Source organism: Protopterus annectens, chromosome 8.part0 (genome assembly GCF_019279795.1).
Source record: "Protopterus annectens isolate FY-2018-M chromosome 8.part0, PAN1.0, whole genome shotgun sequence".
In the NCBI taxonomy this organism is placed as follows: Eukaryota; Metazoa; Chordata; order Ceratodontiformes; family Protopteridae; genus Protopterus; species Protopterus annectens.
In genome coordinates, this window is record NC_056741.1 from 1,163,265,960 (window position 1) to 1,163,289,807 (window position 23,848).

Sequence of the window (23,848 nt, forward strand, 5' to 3'; positions counted from 1 at the left end):
TTAGTTTCTGTACCTTCTGATGCAGACCTTATCAAAAACATGTGATGATAAGGGTAATCTCTTACAGGGAATCTCTCAGATTTTTTAGCCTGCCTTTTTCAAATTTTCCAAGGGATTCTCTAACCACTCATTCAGTTTTGGCAAGAAATAAAATAAGCAGACTCATAAAAATGCTGGTAAACTTTTAAGAAGCAACAGTAAGGGTCTTCCAAAACTAACACTGGAAGTCCCCAAAATAAAACAAAATCCAACGTGTCAGAATGGCTGTTTTATAAGACCATGTTCCCCCCTTCCACCCTGGCAGTTCCCTTTCCCTTTCAGAAAGACTGCATTTCCACTTCTGTGTTTTGGAATAGATCATTTCAGACAAATCATTCATCAAAGTTACAGATGGCAATGGGAGGAAATTCCTCATTTCAGGGGATAATTCATCATCCCTCAGACCAGGCAACTTTATTACGCCCTGTACTTCAGCATATGTTGTCTCAGGGATTAATAGTGCCAGTTCCACCTTCCCAGATTGGGAAGGTTTTTTTGTTTAAGGATGTTGTTAGTACCAAAGAAAGAAGATGTTCGGAAATCATTTCTGGGTCTTACTTTCCTAAACCAATTTGTGATAGTGCTAAAGTTTAAATTGCAGTCACTTTAGAACCCGTTACCTCTCATTCAGCATTTACAATTTCTAGTAACACTAGATTTAATAGATGTTTACCATCGTGTCCCTATTCATCCTAACTTCAGACATTTCTTAAGTTTTATGTGTGTCTGAATCACATTATCATTTTTCTGTCTTACCCTTTGGACTATCCACTGCACTCATTATGGTCACAAAGGGTCTGGCTTCAATTATAGCTCATTGCAGGCTACAGAGTATTCACATTTTCCATATTTAGATTATTTGCTTGTCTTTGCAGAGTCTTTTTCAAAGTGTCAGGAATTTCTCACATGGGAGAGAGGTCTCTTATACAAGCTGGGATTCCAAGAGAACATTCAAAACTCTTTTTTGACTCCATCACAAAGGACTGTCTCCCTGGGGTGTTTGCTAGTCACCTAAATTCAAAGAGCTTTTTTTCCACAAGAAAACAAGATTTTTATCTAGATCCTTTGTTAAGGTTTTGCACTCCGACTTTGGTCTCTACAATGGAATATCTCAGGATTATGGGTCTCATGGCATCTGGTACTCCTGGCAAGACACCACATGAGAAAGATACAAAGGTATCTGAAGTCTCTTTAGTCCTAGCACCAACACCCAATATATTTTTACATCCCAATACTGGGATTTGTCAAAAGAGAAATCACTTGGTATAGACTGCAAATATCCCTAAATCAAGGTTTCACCTTCCTCCCCTGCTCCAAAGCAGTCACCGCAGATACTTCTGACTTTGCTTGGGGAGCAGTTTTAGGAGTGACACAAGTGCAAATTGTTTGGTACACCAAGGACATTTGTAAGCACATAATGATAAAAGAGATGTTTGCCCTGATCATGGCACTAAACTCTCTGAATCATCTTTGGTCTCCTGGAACTCTTCAAGTTGCTACAGACAATGACATAGTCATCAACAAGCTGTGGGAACCAGGTCTTAGCCCCTTTGCAGACTAGCCATGTTAGCATGGGATATAGCTTTACAGCACAGTCTTATTCTAAAGTCGTCCTACATCCCATCAGAGCAAAATTATGTGGCACACAAGCTGAGCAGGACAAAAGCAGACTCTCATGAATGGAAACTAGATCATTGAGTCTTCCAAGATTTCATCCATCTGCAGGGAGTTCCATAAGTAGTCTTCTTTGCCTCCTGTCTGAACAATCAGCTGGCAAAATTCTGCTCCAGGACTTCATGAAAAATAGCCTGAAAGACAGATGCTTTTTCCTTTCCTTAGACGGGAATGTTCCTTTATGCTTTCTCACCCTTTCCACTGATATCCAGAGTACTTCCAAAGATTCAGAAGGAATCCCACAAGATCATTGTGGTGACTCCCTTCTGGCCCAGGTAACAGTGGCTCTCCCTTCTTTTGGAAATGGCCAGGAGCAGTTATCACAATCTTCCGCACAGGAGGGATCTTCTCACCCAAGACTCAGGGTGTTTGATACACCCTGATCCCAAGCATCTTCAACTGACTGCCAGGATGATATGGCCTTAATTCCTTTTAGGCACCTGTTTAACAAGGATGAGCAGCAGGTACTTAACGGAGACAAGAAAACCTGCTACTAGAAAATCATATATTAACAAAAGGAAAAGGTTTTCTAGTTGGTGCCAACAACATAACCAGCACCATTTCAGGGCTAGTGTTTCTCTGTTTTTACAATATTAGTATGAGTTGTTATCCTATGGCCTTTTCTACTCCTCCATCAAGGTTCATTTACTGGCCCATTCAGCATGACTGCTCATGGATCCTCCTCTTTCAATGCATTCTCATGCCAAAATGTTTTTGAAAGGGGTTTTGCATAAGAGGCCTGCATGAAAACAGGTGGGCACTCATTGGGATCTTAATTTTATGTTAGAGAAGCTAACACTTGCTCCATCTGAATCAGCTAACCTCACTGACTTGGGGTTCTTAACATGAAAAATTGTTTCACTGATTGTTCTCACATCTGCAAGAAGATTTACAAGCCCTTACGGTGAGTCAAGCCTATCTCATTTTCCACAGAGACAGGGTTTCTTTATGAACTAATCCTTCTTTTATGTCTAAAGTGGTATCTGAGTTTACTTTAAGCCAAACTATCCATCTCCCTCTTTTTTTTTTCCCTGAACCTAAAAGTGAGGGTGAAAGGATACTCCATACCACATGCAACTCAGGTACTATCTTGATAGAACTAAATCTTTCAGATATTTGGATCAGTTGTTCATTTCTTGTGAGGTAAGAAGGGAAACAGACTATTTCCAAATGGTTCTCTCAGGCTATTACCATTTATTATTCTCGCCACAACAAAACTATTCCAGGCAGGGTCAAGGCCCGCTCTGCTAGGGTCTTGGCTTTTTCTGTGGCTTTTTGGAATGGGCTGGATTCTAGAAGTATTCTTGAAGCAGCAGTTTGGTCCATTATACATACTTTTACAAGGCAGTACAAGCTTAATTCCTTTTATAGGTTTGGATCAGGCTTTGCTAGGACCATTTTTCCAGGGGCTCCTTTACCCTTCCCCTTCCATCTCCCAAATGTAGTAAGCTAGGGTAATCGAGTCTATATCAGTTCATCAACAGTTCATTTCTGTGAACCTTCATTCATCAACCCTAATACAGTGAGCATTCATATCAGCATCATTGCTGCAATATCCTCTCCCTCCATCCCCCTTGTATTATGGTGTGTTTTTTTTTTATTTTTATGCCAGGATGTGGACATTTTGCAGGATATAACCAATATAGTTAAGGCTACTGCATCAGTGTTCATTCAAGCATCTGCTGTTATGATAAGTTTACTTATACAACAACACTTTCTACATAGCATGGCTTTGTGAACAGAAGGAATGTGATCCAGCACTGGCTACTCAAGCAATTCCTAAAGGAGTGTTTCATCTTCATTTCCCTTTAGGGACAAGGTACAGGGTTGTGATTTTCACCTTTGAGGGAAATTGGCTATGATCAAAATAGCCTAGTATCTGCCTATGAACCTATATCAGGCAAACCATCGCAAACAACATAAGATGCCTGGCCATATACACCTTTATATAGACCCACTTAAAAGTCCATGCCTCCCTTTTCAAGCACTTAATATTGTTTATGCTCCAAATTGAACACGACTGTACATGACAATCCTGATGTAAATTTGTGTCTACCCATCCAATCATGAAGACTTGTCATAAAGGTAGTCAGAGTGGTAATTTGTTTAACCTGTCCTGGTAACTTATTCCACAGGCTGAGAATACAATGAGTTAGGAACCCTGTATCTCCAGCAACTCTTGTTTACTTGTTTTTGTAGATTTAGTCATGACTCATTGTCTGCATATGATGAAATTTACTGAGTACATCTGAACATTTTTTCTCTTGCACTGTCTCTCATTTCTTCTGTGATCTCTTCTGTTTGACCAGGTTTTCCAGTTCGTGATGACTTCTCTCTCCTTGGCCTCCTCCCTGTTCTGATATTCCTATCACTGTTCCATCTCATTTTAATTCCCATCCTCTTGTGACCCCTCACCCCAGCTTCAGTTGCACTGTCTCCTCTTTGATGGTATTTCCTTCTTCATCTGCTTCTTGTAGCTCTATCCTTGCTTCTGCTGCAATCAGTATCAAACTCTCCTCTTCTGATGGATTTTTGCTTTGACCAGCTTCTTGTTCTGTCTTTTTTTCACACTCCCTTTCTGTTTCGTCTTTTTTACATGTTATTTCCTCAATTTTTGTAGTTTGTTGTGTCCTAAATTTTGTCTGCCCTACTTATTTTATTAACATCACTGTGCCTTTGCATACTTCTTGTTTAGCTCTTTTTCCCACAAGTGCATCTATGTTAGATATTATCTCTAACTGTTATACTTCTACCTCCTCTCTGACCCTTTGAGTGTTTGTCTACCAGTACATTTCTGGTGGGGTATTTGAATTTATTTATTTGTGCCAGTTGCTTCATTATCCACTGTGCACAGTCTCTGTAACAATAGCTTGTACTTATTCCTCTCTGTAACAACAGTGTTTGCTTTCCTTCCATACAACAGTTAAGACAGCAAGGTAGTTAATTAATGCAGGAATTCCTCATTTCTACAGTGGCCTCAGCAAGTCATTCATCCCTTTTCTTAGTTTATGCAGTGAATTGGAATAATCCTGTACCAGTTTTACAAACATACCATTAAAGTGTATCAGTTTACCTGTTTGGCTTCTCTTATAATTTCTTAGTTAAGTTTATAGCTGTACAAACATGCCAATATGTCTTGTCTATCCTCACCTTGCACTTCCCATTCTAGCACTGTATGGATTATTTCTGTTAATAGTTCATGTAATCTGGGTAAGTGAAACCATGTTTTCAGCAATTCCAGCAGCATTCATTTTAGTTATGTATCAGGACTTGCTCTGATACTCATGTTAACCTTGTCTCTTTCTTTTGGATCTGTTTTCTATGTCATCCAGTTCTCCTGTTTGTCGTTGTAGCTTTTTTTTCTTTCAGCATTCTATTGTGCTCCTGCACCTCAGATCCCAGTGCTGCTCTGTCCTCTTCCAAGTTCAGGATTATTTATTTTAGCTTATTTGCTTTTCTTTATTGATTGCCTTTCATTTCTGCCATTAGGCTTACATAATCAGTGACTGCCATCAGTTTTTGGAACAGTTTACAAAGCTGTTTTTCCTGTGGAATTGCTTTAAACATTGTAGCTCTTTCTCCATGGCCTCCATCCTATAATTGTTTTGTTTTGGTTTCACCTGGAACTGGCTAATTTCGTTTTTGACCCTTTGTCCAGAGCTCTGAGCCTAAGAAGCCATCTTGCTTAGGCTCTCTGGCACTCTCCCCTTTTTAGGAAACAAATATATGTTGCATACTTTGGTTGCCTTTTTAGTGAGAATGCATTTTATAGGTTTTTAATGTTTGTGTTTTTTTCACTTTTATACAGACAAAGCGTCAGCATAGTGTGCTTCGAGAGGTGGTACGGCAGGGCAGTGTTATGGGCAAAGCAGGTGGACCCATTAGTATGGCCTCACCTTCCACTAGACAGGGCCCTGCCAAAGGAAGCAAGGATGACAAAGCAACAAAGGAGAAAGAAACTCTAAAAAAGGTGAGTTGTAACCATTTTTTGGCATAGCAGATTGCAAAAGTGGTGCTTTTATAGGGACTCCATCTTCAGCCCTGTGTAACTGCTTTTGTTACATATCTATTCAAACACAGCAGCTTACATCATTTTTGAGATTTTTAGAGGATTAGAAATGATTACAAATAAACACAGCGCTAGAGAACTTCACTTTTGTATCACATGTTAGTAAGAAGTATAACGTCACATTACTAGTTCCTTGCTGTTAATGCTGGTGGTGTTCTCTTTAAGTATAAAGCCACAAACAAAGCAAAGTTATAAAAGATGGGAGAGAGATGTGAGGAAACTGTTATTGTACTTTGTGAGAAAGTCATTATTGTCAGCAGAAAGTTAAGCTGCTTGTACTACTGTTTTTGATACTGTTATCTATCATTTTCATTCTGCCTCTCTTTAGCTGTACTAAGTGCCAAACACTCCAATAGCTAGTCTATTCATATTTAACCGTCTGTGTCAGACTGTATTGATATGCATGTTGTAGCACATAAGGCTTTCTTATATAAGGAATTATACCTGCCTAGCTTTGTAGCCCAAAAACAAAAGAAATAGAATGTATGTTTTTGAATATTTGTCTCTCCTGACTGTATCTGTTCTGCCATATTTACTTTTTTGACTTGCTTACCTACCTACCTGCTTGTGTAAATTTATTGCAGCTGAGCTTCTTGCAGGACGTCATTTTGTTGCTTAGGCAGTAGTTTTGACAGAAAAATAAGGGTGTCTCCATTAAGAATTCTTGCTGCAGGTTTCCTACCTTCAAATTGTTTATATATGAAGAGTTATCCATTTATGTTTTCAATATAGCATATACTCCTTTTCCTTTCTGTCTGCCTGTACTCTGAAATCAAGCCCTGGTAGGAAAGGCAGTCTCTAGCCTGCAATCCATATTCCTTATTGGCCTTATCCCACTGTATTCCCTTTCCTGCATGAGTTATTTGCTCCCAGTATCTTGGTTTCTTTGCCAGGTTTCACCAGTAAATTCCAGCACCCTCTTTCCTATTTTCTGTACCCATACTTGTAGTCATCCTTATTGTCAAAATTTCCTTCCTTCATTCCTGTGTTGGCTTAGTTCTTAGAATGCTTTCTGCTTCTTTATGAATGTAATATTCTATATGGTTGTTATTCTCCTTAAAGATCTGCAACCAAAATCCTACTGCCTCTCTATTTCTTGAATTTCTCCCTTCCTTCATCATCATCCTTTTCCACATTGAATTGTAATCTTCTGCAACCACTGCAGGCTAGCTAACTTTTGCATTTCCCACAGCAAATAATACTCAGAATTCTCAAGATTAGCTGCTTGCATCTACCAACAGCTTATCTCCACGGAAATGTACTCAGAAACGAGTCTTATAAATTTCAGTCAGAAAAGAATGCACAGATGCCCTCAGCCATCTTGACTCCACTCAACATTCGCCAGTTGGAAACAAACAAGCTAATATCTTTGCACTTGTAAGAAGCTTAGCATTTTCATGCCTAAAGCTTACATGCATACAATAAAACACCATGCTTACAGCTTAAGTCAAATGTAGTAATCTAGACATTTATCCTTGTAAAAGAAAAAAAGAAAAAAATCTAATTCTACATATAATATAATCAGTACACTTTTACACCCCATCCCCACCCCAGCAGCCCAAGATAACAGCATATGAACATAAAACCTGCTTTTGTCCAGCCTTTTTTCACTTGTTACACTGTAAAACTTATATTTCTTACAACTAAAAAAGTAGTTGTTTACTTTAATATCTTTAACACATGCAGCAGTCACTGAAAAGACTCCCCATATTTAAAGAGCCACTGACTACACACTACACAAAAGTGTTTTACTGTATATAACATGCAGTTTGTATCATGAAATGTTTTATAAAAATACTAATAAGAACAAACATTGTTTTACTTATATTTAGTTTCCCCCTTTTAGTGCCCTAAACATTAATTATATAAAGTAGGTATATGCTTTATGGTCCACACACAATTTTAACAAAGCTAACAAAAGTCCTATGTTTTTCAGCCACTTTTTCTTGCAAAACCATGTTTTACAGATGTGATAAGATGCTTAATGGCCTTCCATTTATTGACTAATTTCAGTGCTGCTGGACTCCTTCCTGTTCATCTGCATCTCTCAACACCAAACTATGGTTCAAGTCCAAGGCACTGGTGATTCTTGTAGTCAGCCACTGTGTATTTTTCTGTCTCTCAAACATTTTCCAGTGTAACAACAGAAAAGGTTTCACTGGCAAAGTCTTTCTATGAACCTTACCATCAGAAGAATGAGAAGCAGAGTCCCCTTCCACTTGTTGACCCACTTTTTGTTGGATAAACTTTTTTATTTCCTCCTTAGCCTGTTCTGCTTCAAAAAATGACTTTAATCCCCAGGAACAATACTTTGAAGACAGCTAGATACAGCAGCTTGAATCTAACACCTGCCTCTTGACATTGCCTGATTGTTGGAATAATTTTGCTATTGTTCTACCTGGTGTACAGTAAATAATCATTTTCTACACTCTGCTTTCTCCACTTTTGAATACTTTGCCCTTCTGGCACAATTTTGTCAGGATCAAGTATTTCTGCTGGTATGATGGCATATTTACTAATATCAATCTTGGCTGCCTTCTCATCTGTAGGTTTGGAGCATACACTTGACGTGCCGTTTCAGTTAACAAATTCTGCTGTGGAATACAGGTACTGTTGCTTATCTGTGCTTTCATAAAATTAATACAGTCTGTTCCTTCAAGTTTCTCTGGTACAGCAGAAAATCTCAGGTTTTCTGTGCATGCTCTGTCCTCTAACTCTGCTATTTTTTTAAACAGCTCTTCTTGAGAAACCTCATATTCAGCCACACTTTTTATGTCAACCTCTGATTTTTGCAGTTTTATCAATTCATTTGAATGTCTAGTTAAAGCGTCTTCTATTTTTGTTGTTTGAATTGATATACTCCTTCAAGCATTCATTTGTTTTAATCAACTGTTGAACTGCTTTTTTGCTAAACAGCTGCAGAACCCTTCCCAGGCAGCGTTTCCTCTTCACTTTGTGTGATTGATTTTTCGTTTAGGTTTTCCAAATTTCTTCTTTGCTGGCATTCAGGCAGTGTATTTGCTAGCCAATAACTGAATTTTATCAAAAACATTTTCAAGGGCACTCTTTTTTTCTCAATTTCTGTTTTCATACTGGAAGAGCTGAAGTTATCTTTTTGATCAGCCTGCAGCCGTCTTGGAAGTCCAACAGACAAAATTTAATATTTCAGATCTTTGAATCAATCATTTATTTCTTCTGAAGGTAAGAAGGGATAACTTTTGTCAAAACAGACTTTTTTTTCAAATGGTTGTCTAATAACGTCCTTTAGTTATGTTCAGCATAACAAATCTATTCCAGGCAGGGTCAAGACCCACTCTACCAGCACCTTGGCTTCCTCTGTGGCTTTTTAGAAAGGGTTAAATTCTAAAAGTATTCTAGAAGTTGCACTATAAGCTTGATTCCTCCTGTTGGTCCAGATGAACCTGCGCTGGGTCCATTCTGCAGGGGCTCCTGAACGCTTCTTCTATCTCATAAATGAAGTTAGTTGTGGTAATCTACCAATATAGCTATGACTACTGCAGCAGTGGTCAATTTGATGAACGTAGTACAGTTATGTAAGTTAAACTTACCATAGCAGTAGATATTTGAATGATCACTGCCGCAGTAGCTGTTCCCTCCCTCCATCACTCTTGTTTTTTGTGTGTTTTCTGTACTAGGGTGTGGACATTTGTTTGCTCTTGCTGGCATTGTCATATCAGGGCTCAACCTCTCTGTCTCTGTTGGCAGTAAAGCTCTGAAGGGGTTTGTGCCCAAACTTTTAGTCAGCTTAGCTTGAGTTGCTTGGCAGTTTGGGCATACGGAAGATGCCCTAAAGCTTTGCAAGCTGATCAGCTGTTATATCCTTGGCAAGATATAACCCATATAGCTAAGGCTACTGCAACAGTGATCATTCAAACGTCTACTGTTATGGTCAGTTCATCTTACACAACTCTACTTTCCTTTGGTGATATGAGTTTGTTTCAGTTTGCCCTATTTTTTGCCATATAAATTCTTTCATCTCCTTAGTCATCTATTCCCAAGTTTCTTCTTCAAGTTGGAAAACATAGGCCAACACCATCTATAATACCAAAGGCACTAAAACGTTTTCATTGCTTGCGTTTTCCTCTCTAGATCCATTGACATAATTTTCCTCTTCTCAAATTTCCCAATAATTTTCTGGTTTGTTTCTTATCACATTTCTTTCTCAGCATGTTCTACCTTTTCCGTAAGTACAGTTCCCAAATATTTTATTTTTATTACCCCATATAAATTGGTAAGATTGTACTAAATTCAATGTTGGTGTTTAATTTAATACTGTATTTTTGTTTTATTTATGTCCTGTTAAACTATTAAATCTTTTAATGATTTCTTTTCCTTTTATATTTTCTGTGATTACGTGAGGTATTGCCAGCTATGCCAGGAGAAGTAGGGCAGTGGATGTGTAACATATGCCAGCACAGCTTTCTGGAATTTTGTAAAGAATTATGCATCATTTGTACGTCAAACTAATTTGTACAGATGCTTGTGTTGAAAATGTATTAACAGTGTGTCCTGCTGGACAGAGGAAGAAATATACATGCATTATTGTAGCTGTTGAAATGTATATATTGTAACAAAGGATATTGGCAGAGAAGGGATTAACCCTAGTCCAGCTGCAGCTAACTTTAAAAAATAATTTAAATTAAATTACCTAGCTTAGGCCATAAAGATTGTATCTTACAGTTCTCAATGCAGCCAGAGACAAAAAGCCTGTACTAGGAAGCTTTCTGTATTGTCTTTGGGGTGAACTAATTGCTACTCTGGAAGTGTGGGAGTGTTTTATGATTTTACAACTTCCATAAGCTGCAACATATCTTAGCAAACTCTGTGTGTGTATTATTGGCACATATGTACTAAATCCTGGCAGCTTCTAACCAAGATGGGCAGTTTGGGAACCAGAAGTCAGACGACCAGATGTATGTCATGTTATTCTGTAATCCATCACTAAAATAATGTTTTAATACTAGCTGAGACTGAAGTCTCATGGCAGTCTGCTTTTAGAACCTGACATCGAAGTATCACTCACCTACTTTATCTTGCCTTGCTCTAGTACAGTAGTGTCCAACCTGCGGCCCTCAAAGCTCATTCATGCGGCCTGCGACCCTTAAGTTCAAATTTAACTTTTTTCCATTTTTTTCATGCCCGCGACCTTTAACTGGTGTGCGCATGTGCCAAAAGCACCCTTCCATTAGTTTTTCATGCTGATATAGGAATCTGTGTATTCGCGCCAAAGAAGAGCTGAGGAAGGAGGAAGATTTGTCGATCGCGCCGAAGAAGAGTTGACGAAGAGGGATTTCTCATTTAAAACATGTACAATACAGCATCTCCTGACTTCTTTAACAGGTAAGCTAGTATAGATAGAGACTGTGCTGGAAAAAGGAAGAGAGTCATGTGCATAGGTGTGTAGGGATTAACCAAACAAAAAAAACATTAATGGATACTTGAAAGACAGTAGTACTTCGACTTGCTGTCCCTTTTGACGAACAAATGGTTATGATTATGGTGACATTCAAAATGGTCTGCAGGTAATCGGGAGGAAAAAAAGAAAAAAATGCTGCTTTTGCTTAACATGTGCTAGCAGAATCAATTAACTGGTGTATTCTTCTTTGTAGTTATTTCAGACATCTACAGCATGTCAGCTGGGGAGAAGCTTTATGCTAAGCATTCCTCTCAATTCCCAGCATTACATTAGTAGTCAAAGTTGCATTTCTTATTTCCCCATCACAACAAAATGTCTGAGTACGCCTGCTATGAGACCTAACAATTAGAATGCAAAGTGGCTAGCAGTGTGGTTTAATAGTTAAAGCAGTGAGACATGAATACTGCAGAGTTTGATTCTTACACCCATCTTTAGCATGCTGTTAACTGAATGTTGCTTCTATCAGCACTATTTTGCTGACCAAGCTAGCAGACTGACTCAGAATCAGAAAAATCCATTTCAGTGACAACCCATAGACCAAAGAAGCTAGGTCACAGCTTCAGGCTTACACTGTGGGCTTCTAGGGGGCTTTCAAGAACATATGTATTTTACTATACCAATAAAGGCTTGCAGTCCCTTGTTATGAAGTCATGACATTAATTGCATGCAGTGCAAATACACCAAACGCTTCTGTGCCAATCACAGCCATTTTTCTGTTTGATTTTCAGCAGTATCTAAACTAGAAAAAAAAGTGGATTGATTGAGAATACAGCCCTAATTTATACTGTTGACCTTAGATTTGTATAACCACACAGATGGCTACAACAAGCAATTGTTAAAGTCAATAGTAATTTTATAAAACAGAAAAACATGGATTGTTTTGAAGCAATAAAAGGAGCAAGGGGGTCATTCAATAGCAAAGATGAGAAAGACAGGCTTACTCGAAATAGTTTACATTGTGTGCACCTGTACTTTGCCCTTCCCCCCATTTTAATAAACACTGACTGCAAAATTAGAATTCAAAGCTTGCAAAGTCACCAGAACAATGCACTGAATTAAATGCTTAACTTCTTATAACTTTGATTTATGAAAATAACTGAGAAAAAATAGTCACTAATATTGTTAAAGTGCTTATTTTCTTATAAACCAATCTATTTAAGTTTTTAAATAAATCCAGACCTACAAAATCTGATGACTCAACAAATTTAGATGGCTGGCTTGAACAAGTTGGCAGTGATATGCACAGGAGGTCAGCATGCTGGTAAGAGTGACTATAACTTAGGCAGGGGGAAGTGGGCGGCATTGGCAGCCATAGGGTGACAGCAGACTACACTGGGTGACAATAGTAACTACAGGATGACAGTTGAACTGCAAATGATAACAAAGGGCTGCACAAGTTGCAATGGCCTGCACTGAATGACAGTGACCTACCTCTGAGTGTCAGTTGTCTACACAATGTATAGACGTGACAGTGGCTAGCACCAGGTGACAATGACCTGCACAAGATGTCTATGGTCACCATTAGATGGAAATGGCCAAAGCAAGATGACAGTATAACTTGCACAGGATGTCAATGACCTGCACTGGTTAATAGTGGACTGCACAGGATGGTGGTCACTAGCCCTGGATAACAGTGACCTGCAAAGGATGCAGTGAGTTGACTGTGGACTGCACAATAGACAGTAACCTGCAGAGGATGACTGTGGCCACACTGGGTTACAGTAACCTGCTCAGGATAGTAGTGGTCTGATGCTGATGTCAGTGAGTGGCTGACACAAGGTAGAAATGACTTGTCCAGGTTATTTGTCTGCAAAGATTATAATAACCTTTAGTGGTGATAGTAACTTGCACAATATGGCAGTTGCTGTCTCTGAGCAACAGGCAGTAGTGACCAATAAAAAAATGTATTGTATAGGTATAAAATAGGTATGGAGAGTAATAAATAACATTGATGCATTGGGACAATCATGTCTTAAAAGCCAGCAGGTGCAATGCTTGAAAAATGAACTTATGAACCTGTGAACATTTTTGCATTACCTCAGTGGGCAAAGAATTCATTACTTACATAATGTGAAAAAGAGCCTACCTGTGCATCATCAAAGCCCTAAGTTACATCTGCCTGGCAATGTTTGATTGTCTGTGGATACAAGTACATTTTTTCAGATATAGCTCACTTTTATTTATGCAGGTTTTCTACCATAAGCAGTTACAGCATGACCTTACTAAAAGTATTTTGTAAACATTTATTTATAATGAATGATGATGTGTTTAATTCTATTATTGTATATGGTTATATCAATATTACTTTATGGCAACTTATTTGGTACTGCAGAACTCAGCTTTGAATTTATCATTCTTAGTTTTAAAAAGTCAATGTTTCAAGCTGTTACACAATGAAAGGATCTATCACAGTCTGAGTAACATTCTTTAACTAATTTCTATGGTAAATAATGCTGAATCATATTAATTCATCAAATTAACTTTTTATAAGTCGGGGGGTAGCAACTGGTTATCACTTAATGTTTAATTTTACAGATCAAGGATAGAATTTTGTATGGTGTACTGTATGAGGAGGTTGTGAGATGGTAACCCAATATAAATCAAGGCCTGATGTTATAATCTTGCTGCTGTTTAAAAAGAAAGGGGAGACTGCATGTTAGTAACTATGCACAGAAAAAAATTGAAGTAGATAACTTGACACAATAGTGATTTGAAAACCTGGATGTGAAAGGTCATATTCCTGTAATTGCTTCTGAGTTTCTGAGAGGTCTGACTTAGTCCACTAATCATATGCCTGAAACATTTGACATGTCAGTCCAAGTCCTTTGGTGGATCAAATTCATTCAGAAATGGAGTGATCAAAATATTTGGCTGGTGCATCTCATTGTTAAGACCCTTGGAGGTAAAAAGAATGGCACTGCTGGTGTTGAAATGTAGTCGACAAGAATTTAACCAGAGCAGTATGGAGGTGAAATGAGTTCTTCAAATTAGAGCTGATAGACACAGCATTATCTTTGAGGATGATCACAGGTCACAGTCAGTCTGGGGGCTGGTTTCTCCCTCTTTCTCCAGATCCCCAGTAAGACCCCCCCCCCCCACTGGTACATCTACAGGGTTAAGATCTCAGGTGAGTTGTCAAGCCAAAACTTCCAGCACCCTCTCTGCCCAACCAGTGCTTCGTGTCCCTGCCCAAGTAGCTGACACACACACACTTTGAGATTTGATTTATATACAGACACACAGACACACCTGGGGAAGGCTGGCACAGGTTCACTAACAATGGCCCCTTTTGCCCAGAGTATAAGGTAGTACCAGCTGCCACCAACAACTATTCAACTATTACTTATCAGCTACTATAAGGCCCTTCCCAAAGGGTAACCAATCTTACTTTGCAATGTTACTATTATCCAAATGGTAAGTGTGACCAACAGCAAGGCTATTGGAGTGGGCTATACAGTATCACCAAATATATATACAAGTACTCTGAGCTTAAATATCTCTAACAAACTAGTCACAATTAAAAGGTTAAATGTTTAATAATAAATACAAGAACAAGACAATACTCAATAACTCAACACAGTGACAACAGAGTTCAGAATCACAGGAAATATTTTAACAACATTGCAGGAGAGTCTCACATATATACAGAAAACATCTGTCTGCTGTCAGATGCAGAATAATTTGAAATGGTTCAGTCTACTCTAGCAGCTCTAGCTGCTAACTGGGCAATGGAAACCTTAATTTTTCTGCGGATATTTTTTTTTTACTTTGGTAACATGCAAAGTGATTATAAAATGTAATTCTTCCACGACCTGAAAAATACAAAAAAATAAAATGCAGAACTGCACAAGTAGTTAAAACATATCCAAAGGGGATGATGCATTTGTTGGCATTTAGCTTGAGGCCATGTTTCTGGCACCAGTCATTTGTTTGGATGAGACCCTCTTGCAGCTTATTCAGAATTGTTTCATTAAGCCAGTAATGTGATTTTTTTACTTTATTGCAAATTTGTTGGCTTATTTTTGTGGATTATAATATTGTAGGACTGGTAATGTTGACATTTTACATAGTTGGACTGTTGGAGTGGTTTTCCCAGTGAGAATTGGTACTGCTGTAGTGAAATGACAGTGCTAGTGTGTGCCAGTTTTTTCTTTGCAAGTGAATGGGTTTCCTTGGGTAGCATGCAAAGTAAACAGTGTTTAACTTGATGGTAGGGCTATAATTAGGTTATTGAAAGCTACCATCCTTGTACCAGTAAGAAACTGTTGCTTGCATGCATGTTCATAGCTCTATCGCAGTCCATCTTCATTTCATGAATTCCACCTGTGTCTCTCCTGCCTGGAAATTTTTGTGTTCCATTGTGGATATAAAATGCTTCCTCCAACACCATTGACATATACTACAACTACGGCTAGCTTTAGTTTTTATTTCCTTATTTTTTAACGTAAATTGTTAGCCATTGTTTTAAAAATAAATATAACTAGGGATAAAGTAGTAGTAAATACTAGTTACTTATTTTTCCTTTTCAACATGGCTCTGCATCATGCCAAAACAAAACTGCCACAAAAAGAAAAATAGCGGATGAAACAAGAGTGTTTCAGGAGAAATGGGCAGACTATTTCTTTGTTGAATCTAATAATAAAGCACGTTGCTTACTGTGCAGAGAAGTGGTATCCGTTTTCAAGGACTACAATTTGGAAAGGCATTATATTCAAATGCACACCAAATTAAGTGAATTGCAAGGAATATTAGATTTAAAAAAAAAATTACATTCCAACAGCAGCTGCTTTGAAAATCAGCTACTCAACCAGATTCCTTAATGAAGGCAAGTTATGTTGTAGCAAATTTAATTGCTAAAATGTCCAAGCCATTTGCTGATGGTGAATTTATTAAAGAATGCCTTGAAAGTGTAGCAGACATAATTTGTCCTGGAAAAAAAATCAGATTTTTCTAAAATCTATCACACCAGACAATCGCTAGGCATGTGAAAGATATAGCCAAATATATTGAAAATACTTTAGAATCTCGGTGTGCAACTTTCAAGGTTTACTCCATAGCTTTGGATGACAGCACAGATGTTACAGATACGGCACAACTTGCCATATTTATTCGAGGTGTTGACAACGATTTCAGTATTACTGAAGAACTGGCCTCTCTGGTTCCACTTAAAGATACCACGAAGTCTGTTGACCTGTATGAAGCACTAAAAGCAACATTGGCAAGATTTTTCTTGACCATCGAAAACATGTCTGGCATAGTAACTGACGGTGCTCCAGCTATGGTTGGAAAGAAGGAAGGACTAACAACACTGATGGAAGAAGATGCAAAACAGATGAGTAATGTGTGTTTCATGAAGTATCACTGCATTATACATCAAGAAAATGTGTGTGCACAGACTTAAAAAATGGAAAATGTTATGAAAGTTGTTATTAAAACAATAAATGTTATAAGATCCAGAGGATTAAATCACCGCCAGTTTCAAGAGTTGCAGAATACCTTGGAAACTAAAAAATACAAAGAAAATTGTAGTAGGTCCACAAAGATTACTTGTAAAACAAGCAATACCTTGGAAACTAGCTATGGAGACATTGTGTACTTTACTGCAGTAAGGTGGTTAAGTCGTGGTAAAATGTTGAAATAATTTTATGATTTGAGAAATTAAATAAAGTGCTTTATGGAGTTAAAAGGAAAGCCTGTACCCGAATTTGAAAATGCAAACTGGATGGCTGATTTAGCATTCTTAGTAGACATCACTGCTCATTTAAACAACCTGAACCTGCACCTCCAAGGTGAAAATCTACTAATAAATGACATGTTTCAAACAGTGACAGCATTTGAAGTGAAACTGAAATTATGGCACTGTCAGGTTAAGAATAATAACTTAATTTAGTTTGAAACACTGTCTGAGCAAAGCTACATAAATACTGAAAAATATGTGGCATTAATTAATGGGGTATCACTGGACTTCGAGAGCAGATTTCAAGACTTCAGAAAACACCAACAGCGTTTCAGTATATTTGGTACTCCATTCTCAGTTGACATCAACATGTTGCCTGCAAACCTGCAACTGGAATGCATAGAATTGCAGTCAGATGTACAACTTAAGAAAAATTTTTGCAAGTATCTTTATTGGACTTTTGTAAGTTGTACTGCCCAAAGAAAAATATCCGTCACTTCACGAACATGCCCTGTTCATGACATCTCTGTTGGGGAGTACGTACATTTGTGAGCAATTTTTTTCTCGTATGTTGTTGTCTTTCGGCTTTTCCCGGTTAGGGGTCACCACAGCGGAACTCCGGTCCGCTAATGATTGGCAGTTGATTTTCACGAACGCTGAGGTGCCAGCTTGACGTTCAACCTTCAACGAAGGCACGCCCATTTACGCATGTTTTTTGAACACCCAGCCAACTGTGGGGGGGACATGCAGACTCCACAAAGAAGGCACTCCCCGCACTCCAGCCGGGAATCGAACGGGAGAACCTCTTGCTGTGAGGAAAATCAGAACTAAAATTTCAGATGAGCATCTTGAAAATGCTCTTCACATCGCTACTCCCTCTATCAAAACCGATATAGATGCACTGGTATCAAAAAGACAGGCTCAGTGTTCACATTAAAAAGGTTATGCTCATAATGTTTGTTTATTACACAAAAGGACAATCTTGATTTGACAGCCTGAACCTCCTAATATGGACACTTTACGAAAGTATAACAAGAACTATGACAAATATGTTTGAATTCTGCAAAGGTCTGTGCTTGGCTGCACCCTTGTGAACAAGTTTCATGAATAAACATTGCCACTACTAATAAATTAAGTTATTTGTTGAAATTTGTGAAAAGAAACAAACACTGGAAGACCCCCTTTCAAATTTTCAGCAAACATTGGGAAACGACTCAAGTTGGAGACTTATAGTAATCTAAGGAAAAAGTTCAAAAAGTTGTCATCTGATGATGCTATGCCTCATTGAGTGGATCTGTACAAGTCATCAGCTGAAATGTGTACTCATGCATATTGGAAAGGCAACTGCAAAAAAGCAGGTGTGAGATAACCTTGTGAAACTGGAGTGTGTTGTCACATATTATCATGTTCTTTGTGGCTCCGAAGTAAGTGGGTGAACCAAAGTTGAACGTGTTCTATCAGCTGTTGGTCAGTGGAACAAATGTAAAAATACAAATTGTTCATTTTTTAAGAAGTAAAGGTCTCCCCATTCCTGCAAGCTGTGCATCATCACTGATGCACCTTCTTTCATCATCAGACCAGCCTCACCAGATAGCAGTGCAACAGCAACAAATCTTGCCAGTGCCAGATGTAGTCATGTCTTGAATAATTTCAGGGACAGATTCCAAAGATAGAAATGTTAATTTCCAAAGGGGTGCTCAGTTTGAGAATACCATTTAAGACGGCAAATAGAAAACTGTGGGACATATCCACAGAGTGAAATTGTTTGTTCGGAGTACTGAAGGAGAGAGAATTGTAGGTCTCATCATTCCTGCAAGCTGTGCATCACCACTGATACACCTTCTTTCATCTTCAGACCAGCCTCACCAGATAGCAATGCAACAGCAACAAATCTTGCCAGTGCCAGATGTAGTCATGTCTTGAATAATTTCAGGGACAGATTCCAAAGATAGAAATGTGCATTTCTAAAGGGGCGCTCAGTTTGAGAGTACCATTTAAGATGGCAAATAGAAAACTATGGGAACCATCCACAGAGTAAAATTGTTTGTTCGGAGTACTGAAGGACAGAGAATTGTAGGTCTCATCATTCCTGCAAGCTGTGCATCACCACTGATCAACCTTTCATCTTCAGACCAGCCTCACCAGATAGCAGTGCAACAGGAACAAATATTGCCAGTGCCAGATGTAGTCATGTCTTGCATAATTTCAGAGACAGATTCCAAAGATAATTATGTAATGTGCATTTACAAAGGTGTGCTCAGTTTGATAATACCATTTTAGATGGCAAATAGAAAACTGTGGAAACCCTCCACAGAGTGAAATTGTTTGTTTGGAGTACTGAAGGACAGAGAATTGTAGGTCTCATCATTCCTGCAAGCTGTGCATCACTACTGATAAGCCTTCTTTCATCTTCAGACCAGCCTCATCAAATAGCAGTGCAACAGCAACAAATGTGGCAACAGCTTTATCCACAGAATATTCGGCACTTCATCGATGCTACAGAGTGACAAAAAACAAAGGTCCAATATCCCAGTAGTGGCGACATACCTACTGCAGTGAACTTGGAAACAGAAGAATACATGAGCGCTTTGGACGACATATGGACATTAAGGACATGACAGAAGACATGGACATCTTTAAGAAACATGCAAAATTAAGAGGTATGATCTCATACAAATGGAAGGGTTCCATACCTGTTAATTTTTTTTTTACAAATAAACTAAGATGGTAGAGTTAACTGTTATTTTAAGAATTAGAATGAAAATTTGAATTTTAGAGCAAATATTAGGCATTTATTACATTTATTCATTGTTCAAATTCACCTACAATACAGCCAGGGGATCAACTTTGGTCGCACCATGACAGCGAAGCAGTTAATTATATGATATATTTTATATCTGGCCCCAAGACAATTTCTGTTGACTCAGTGTGGCCCCAGCAGTAGAAAAGGTTGGGCACCCCTGCTCTAGTAAGTGAGTGAGTGACCAGGGAATAGTAACTCTTCAGATCAGTCAGGAAAATATGTTGAGATTAGTTAAGTATTGTTTTTCTGTAACTGTGTGAATCTGTCCACCTGTGTTATTTTTAATGTTTCCTGTGACTGAAACTCTGGTGTTTATTATAAATTGATATTTAGTAATTTATGTTCTTTTATTATTTATTATTAAATATATTTAAACTTTTCATTGTGGCTGGTCATTTAGAAAACATTTTAACCTTTGAGAGTACTCATATCTGTTTGGTGATTCTGTGGCCACTCCTGAAAGCCTTACTGCATTGGTCAAGCTATCATTCGTATTAATATTGATTTCACTTAGTATAGTTGGGTACCTCTGTTAGACCCTTAGAGTAGCTGGCTTGGTAGGGTCTGGTGGCAGTAACTACCTTATAGTCTGGGCAGAAGTGGGCTTAGCTAGTAAATCTGTGCCAGGCATTCCTAGGTGTTTACGTGTGTGTGTGTGTGTGTGTGTGTGTGTGTGTGTGTGTGTGTGTGTGTGTGTGTGTGTGTGTCCTAATCAAATCTCAGAGTGTGTGTGTCAGCTACTTGGAGCAGTAACATGAAGCACTGGTTTCACATAGAGAGTGATGGAGGACTTGGCTTGGACACTCAGCTGAGGTCTTAACTATGCAGCTGTGTCAGCAGAGGGCCTTACGGGGGACCTGGGGAGAGAAGGAGAGAGAAACCCAGACCCTAGGCTGAGTGTGTTGTCTGTGTGCTCTTAAGGGAAATTGGGCTTGATGCAGAGCGCTGCTTCTGGAAATACTGGGTGTATTTATTTTTGGTCCAAGTGAATGTCCCTCTCCGGTGTCAGTGGTGAGGATTCAGGCACTTTGATTACTGGCCCACAGAAAGGGCATCACATAATGCTGAGCAGTGGTGTGGATATTAATTGAACTTCTGTAGCCTGTACACAGTTGTCAGTAAAGGTGTGTTGTCTCAGCAGCCACGTAAACATTCAGAGTTTTATTTCACAACAGTTTTATTTATTTATTTTTGTTAGTTTAGTTTAGTCAGTGAAAGCAGGCAAATATGTCAGCAGAGAATTATGGCGAGTTGACAAAAAAAAGTTGTCCAAGGTGTGCAAAGCCAAAGGACTAGTGCATGCCAACCTGATTAAAGAGGAAATGATCACAGCCTTAGTTGCAGCTCAGACCAGCAGCCAAGAGGATAACCAGTCTGGTGATGGGAATTTGCAGCTGTCAGAAACAGGATGGTTCACCTTTTCCTCAGAGGACTTAAAAATCCATCTGGAGTTGGAGACTTGAACTGGAGGCCAGATATTTGGAATTAGAATCAACAGAGAAACTGCAGTGTTTGGAGGCAGAAGACAAGGGGAAACCAATGGAATTAGAATTAGCAGAGAGACTGCATCATTTGAAGGCTGAAGAAAATGAGAAGCAGTATCAACATGAGAAGGAGATGCTGACTCTTTGCCAAGGTCAAGGAGATAATGGGGAAGGGAATAACCAAACCCCAAAAGCAATAAAGGTTAGTAAATTTCTTCCACAATTTACAGAGGGTGATAATGTTGATAGCTTTATTCATATATTTGAAAAAGTATGTAAATGGTATAATGTTGACCAAGGGCTCTGGATGTTCCTGCCCCCCCCCCCCACTCCATGGTAAAGCTGCAACTGCTGATTCCAAATTGTCTGATACTGATTGTTTAAATTATGATAAAGTCAAATGTTGTTTACCTGAATGTTTTAAGTTAACACCTGAAGCTTACAAGAAAAAAAAAAAGCTTTGTGAGCATAGACGCAAGGCAGATGAGTGTATGTGATTATACTGCTGCGTTAAGCACTTATTTTCATAGGTGGGTGAGTGGGTGTCAGGTCATCAGTTCTGAAGGACTGGCAGACCTTTTGTTGAGTGAACAAGACCTTAGCACTTTGCCTGAGTTCATGAGACTCTGGTTGGCAGACCAACAATGTAACTCTGCAAATGAGCTGGGTGGAAAAGGAGCTCTCTACTTAGCAAGCAGTGAATCATTGCACAGGAAGGGGATACCCAGTGCTGCACATAGATATAAGGAAACCCATGGTGGGCAGCTTAAACAATTATGATTATGAATGATTTTGATAATGCAGTACCTTGTGTGCATGCAGTTTCACACAGTCAGGCTTGGAGACAGGCATGTGGGTTTGGTAACCTGGGGGAGACCCAGACAGACCTCACACCTGAAGTCAGGCCTGGTGAGTTTGCAGTTTCAGCAGTGAGCCTGAAGGTGAGCCACAACTTCTGTTAGGTACTGATGTTCCCTTTGACAGAGTGGCTGCAAGGCCAGAGGTGAATGGTAGTACTCAGGTTGACAGTGAGACCCCGCTATCAGAGGATGGAATACTTTCTGTGGAAGGTGATCTGGGAAGAGTTGCAAAGACAGAGTTGAGACAGGCTCAGCTCTTGGACCCTACACTGATAGGCTTGAGGGAGATAGCTAGGGAGGCACCTGATTCTAGGGGAAAAGAGGAGTATGTATGCTGAACAAAGGGTTACTGTATAGAGGGGGAACCCCTGAAGGAGGACTAGAGGGAGATGTAAAACAGCGGTTGTTTTGCAGGTCCTATGGATATAAAGCATACCAATGCAGAATTCTTACTGTCCAGGCATTGCAAGGGATGTCACAGGGTACTGCAGGACCTGTGAGCAGTACCAAAAAGTAGGCAAGGCAGGAGACAAGGTCAAGGCTCCTTTGATGCCTTTGCCTGTGATTGAGGAGCCGTTTCAGAGGGTATCTGTGAATAATGTGGGGCCTCTGAGCACTCCAAGTTCCCAAGGTAGAAATATATCCTGGTGGTAGTAGATTGTATTACTAGATACCCTGAGGAAGTGGCTCTGTCCTCCATCAAGGCAGAAAAGGTGGAAAATGCTTTGCTAGAGATTTTCAGCAGGGTAAGTTTTCTGAGAGAAATACTGATCAACAGAGGTGCCAATTTCATGTCAGACCTGCTGGCTTGTCTGTGGAAGTGCTGTGAGGGAAGCACCTAAAGACCACCCCCTACCATCCCTAGGCTAATGGTCCTGTGGAGAGGTTAAACTCTACACTAAAGACTATGCTACAAGTGTTTGCAGACAAGTTTAAGAGAAAGTGTGACAAATATTTTCCCCATCTGCTGTTTTTACAGAAAGGTACTCCAGGAATCCAGAGGTTTTTCACCCTTTGAGTTGCACTATAGGCATAGGATGAATGGGACCTTTAAATTTGATTTGCGATGAGTGGGAGGGTGAGTGTGAATCCTACAAGGAGCCTGTTGTAGCATATGTCCTAAAACTCAGGACAAGGCTTAGGGAGCTCATGGGCTTAGCCCAGGAGACCCTGGAAGGAGCCCAACTAGGAATGCAAGCCCAAGAGTATACTGTGGGACAGCAGGTTATGAATTTCATTCTTGTCAGACACAATAAGCTGCAGGCAGCTTGGGAGGGACCCTTCAAAGTGGTAAGGAAGGTCAGTGATGTTAACCACATGGTCGAACTGCTAGGCAGTTGGCAGGGGCACATGTTGTACCATGTTAACATGATGAAACCTTGCCATGATAGGGAGGCCCTTGTGTTAAATATTTGCAGTAGGAGGCAGGAGGAGTCTAAGGGAGATCTATGGCTACATTGAGCCAGTTAGCAAAATGCCAAGTTACTAAGCTGGAGCCTAGGATTGCAGGCATATGACATGGCAATGCAGCACTGTAGTGGGGTCAGCAATGCCAATGCAAATAGGATCTCAAAACAGGGTATGGGTTAATGTATTTCAGAGGAGCTCATTCTTTTCAAGCAATATTTCTTAATGGTCACTTGAAAAACTAGCTTGAGTCTTCAAAGGGGGTAGAGATATGATGATGTGATGTATTGCCAGCTATGCTAGCAGTAGTCCAGTGTATGTGTAACATATGCCAGCACAGCTTACTAGAATTTTGTAAAGAATTATATGTCATTTGTATATCAAACAGATGCTTGTGT

At 39.2% G+C, this 23,848-nt stretch overlaps 1 protein-coding gene across 1 annotated transcript in view; it reads left to right on the forward strand.

Annotated features, from left to right (window-relative positions):
• CFAP70 (cilia and flagella associated protein 70) overlaps window positions 1-23,848 on the forward strand; it is a 1,838,232-nt gene that overhangs the window by 560,890 nt on the left and 1,253,494 nt on the right. Inside the window, exon 9 of the mRNA XM_044079382.1 lies at window positions 5,522-5,683. Coding sequence (XP_043935317.1) covers window positions 5,522-5,683 — 162 coding nt within the window. The remainder of the gene's footprint in view (window positions 1-5,521; window positions 5,684-23,848) is intronic.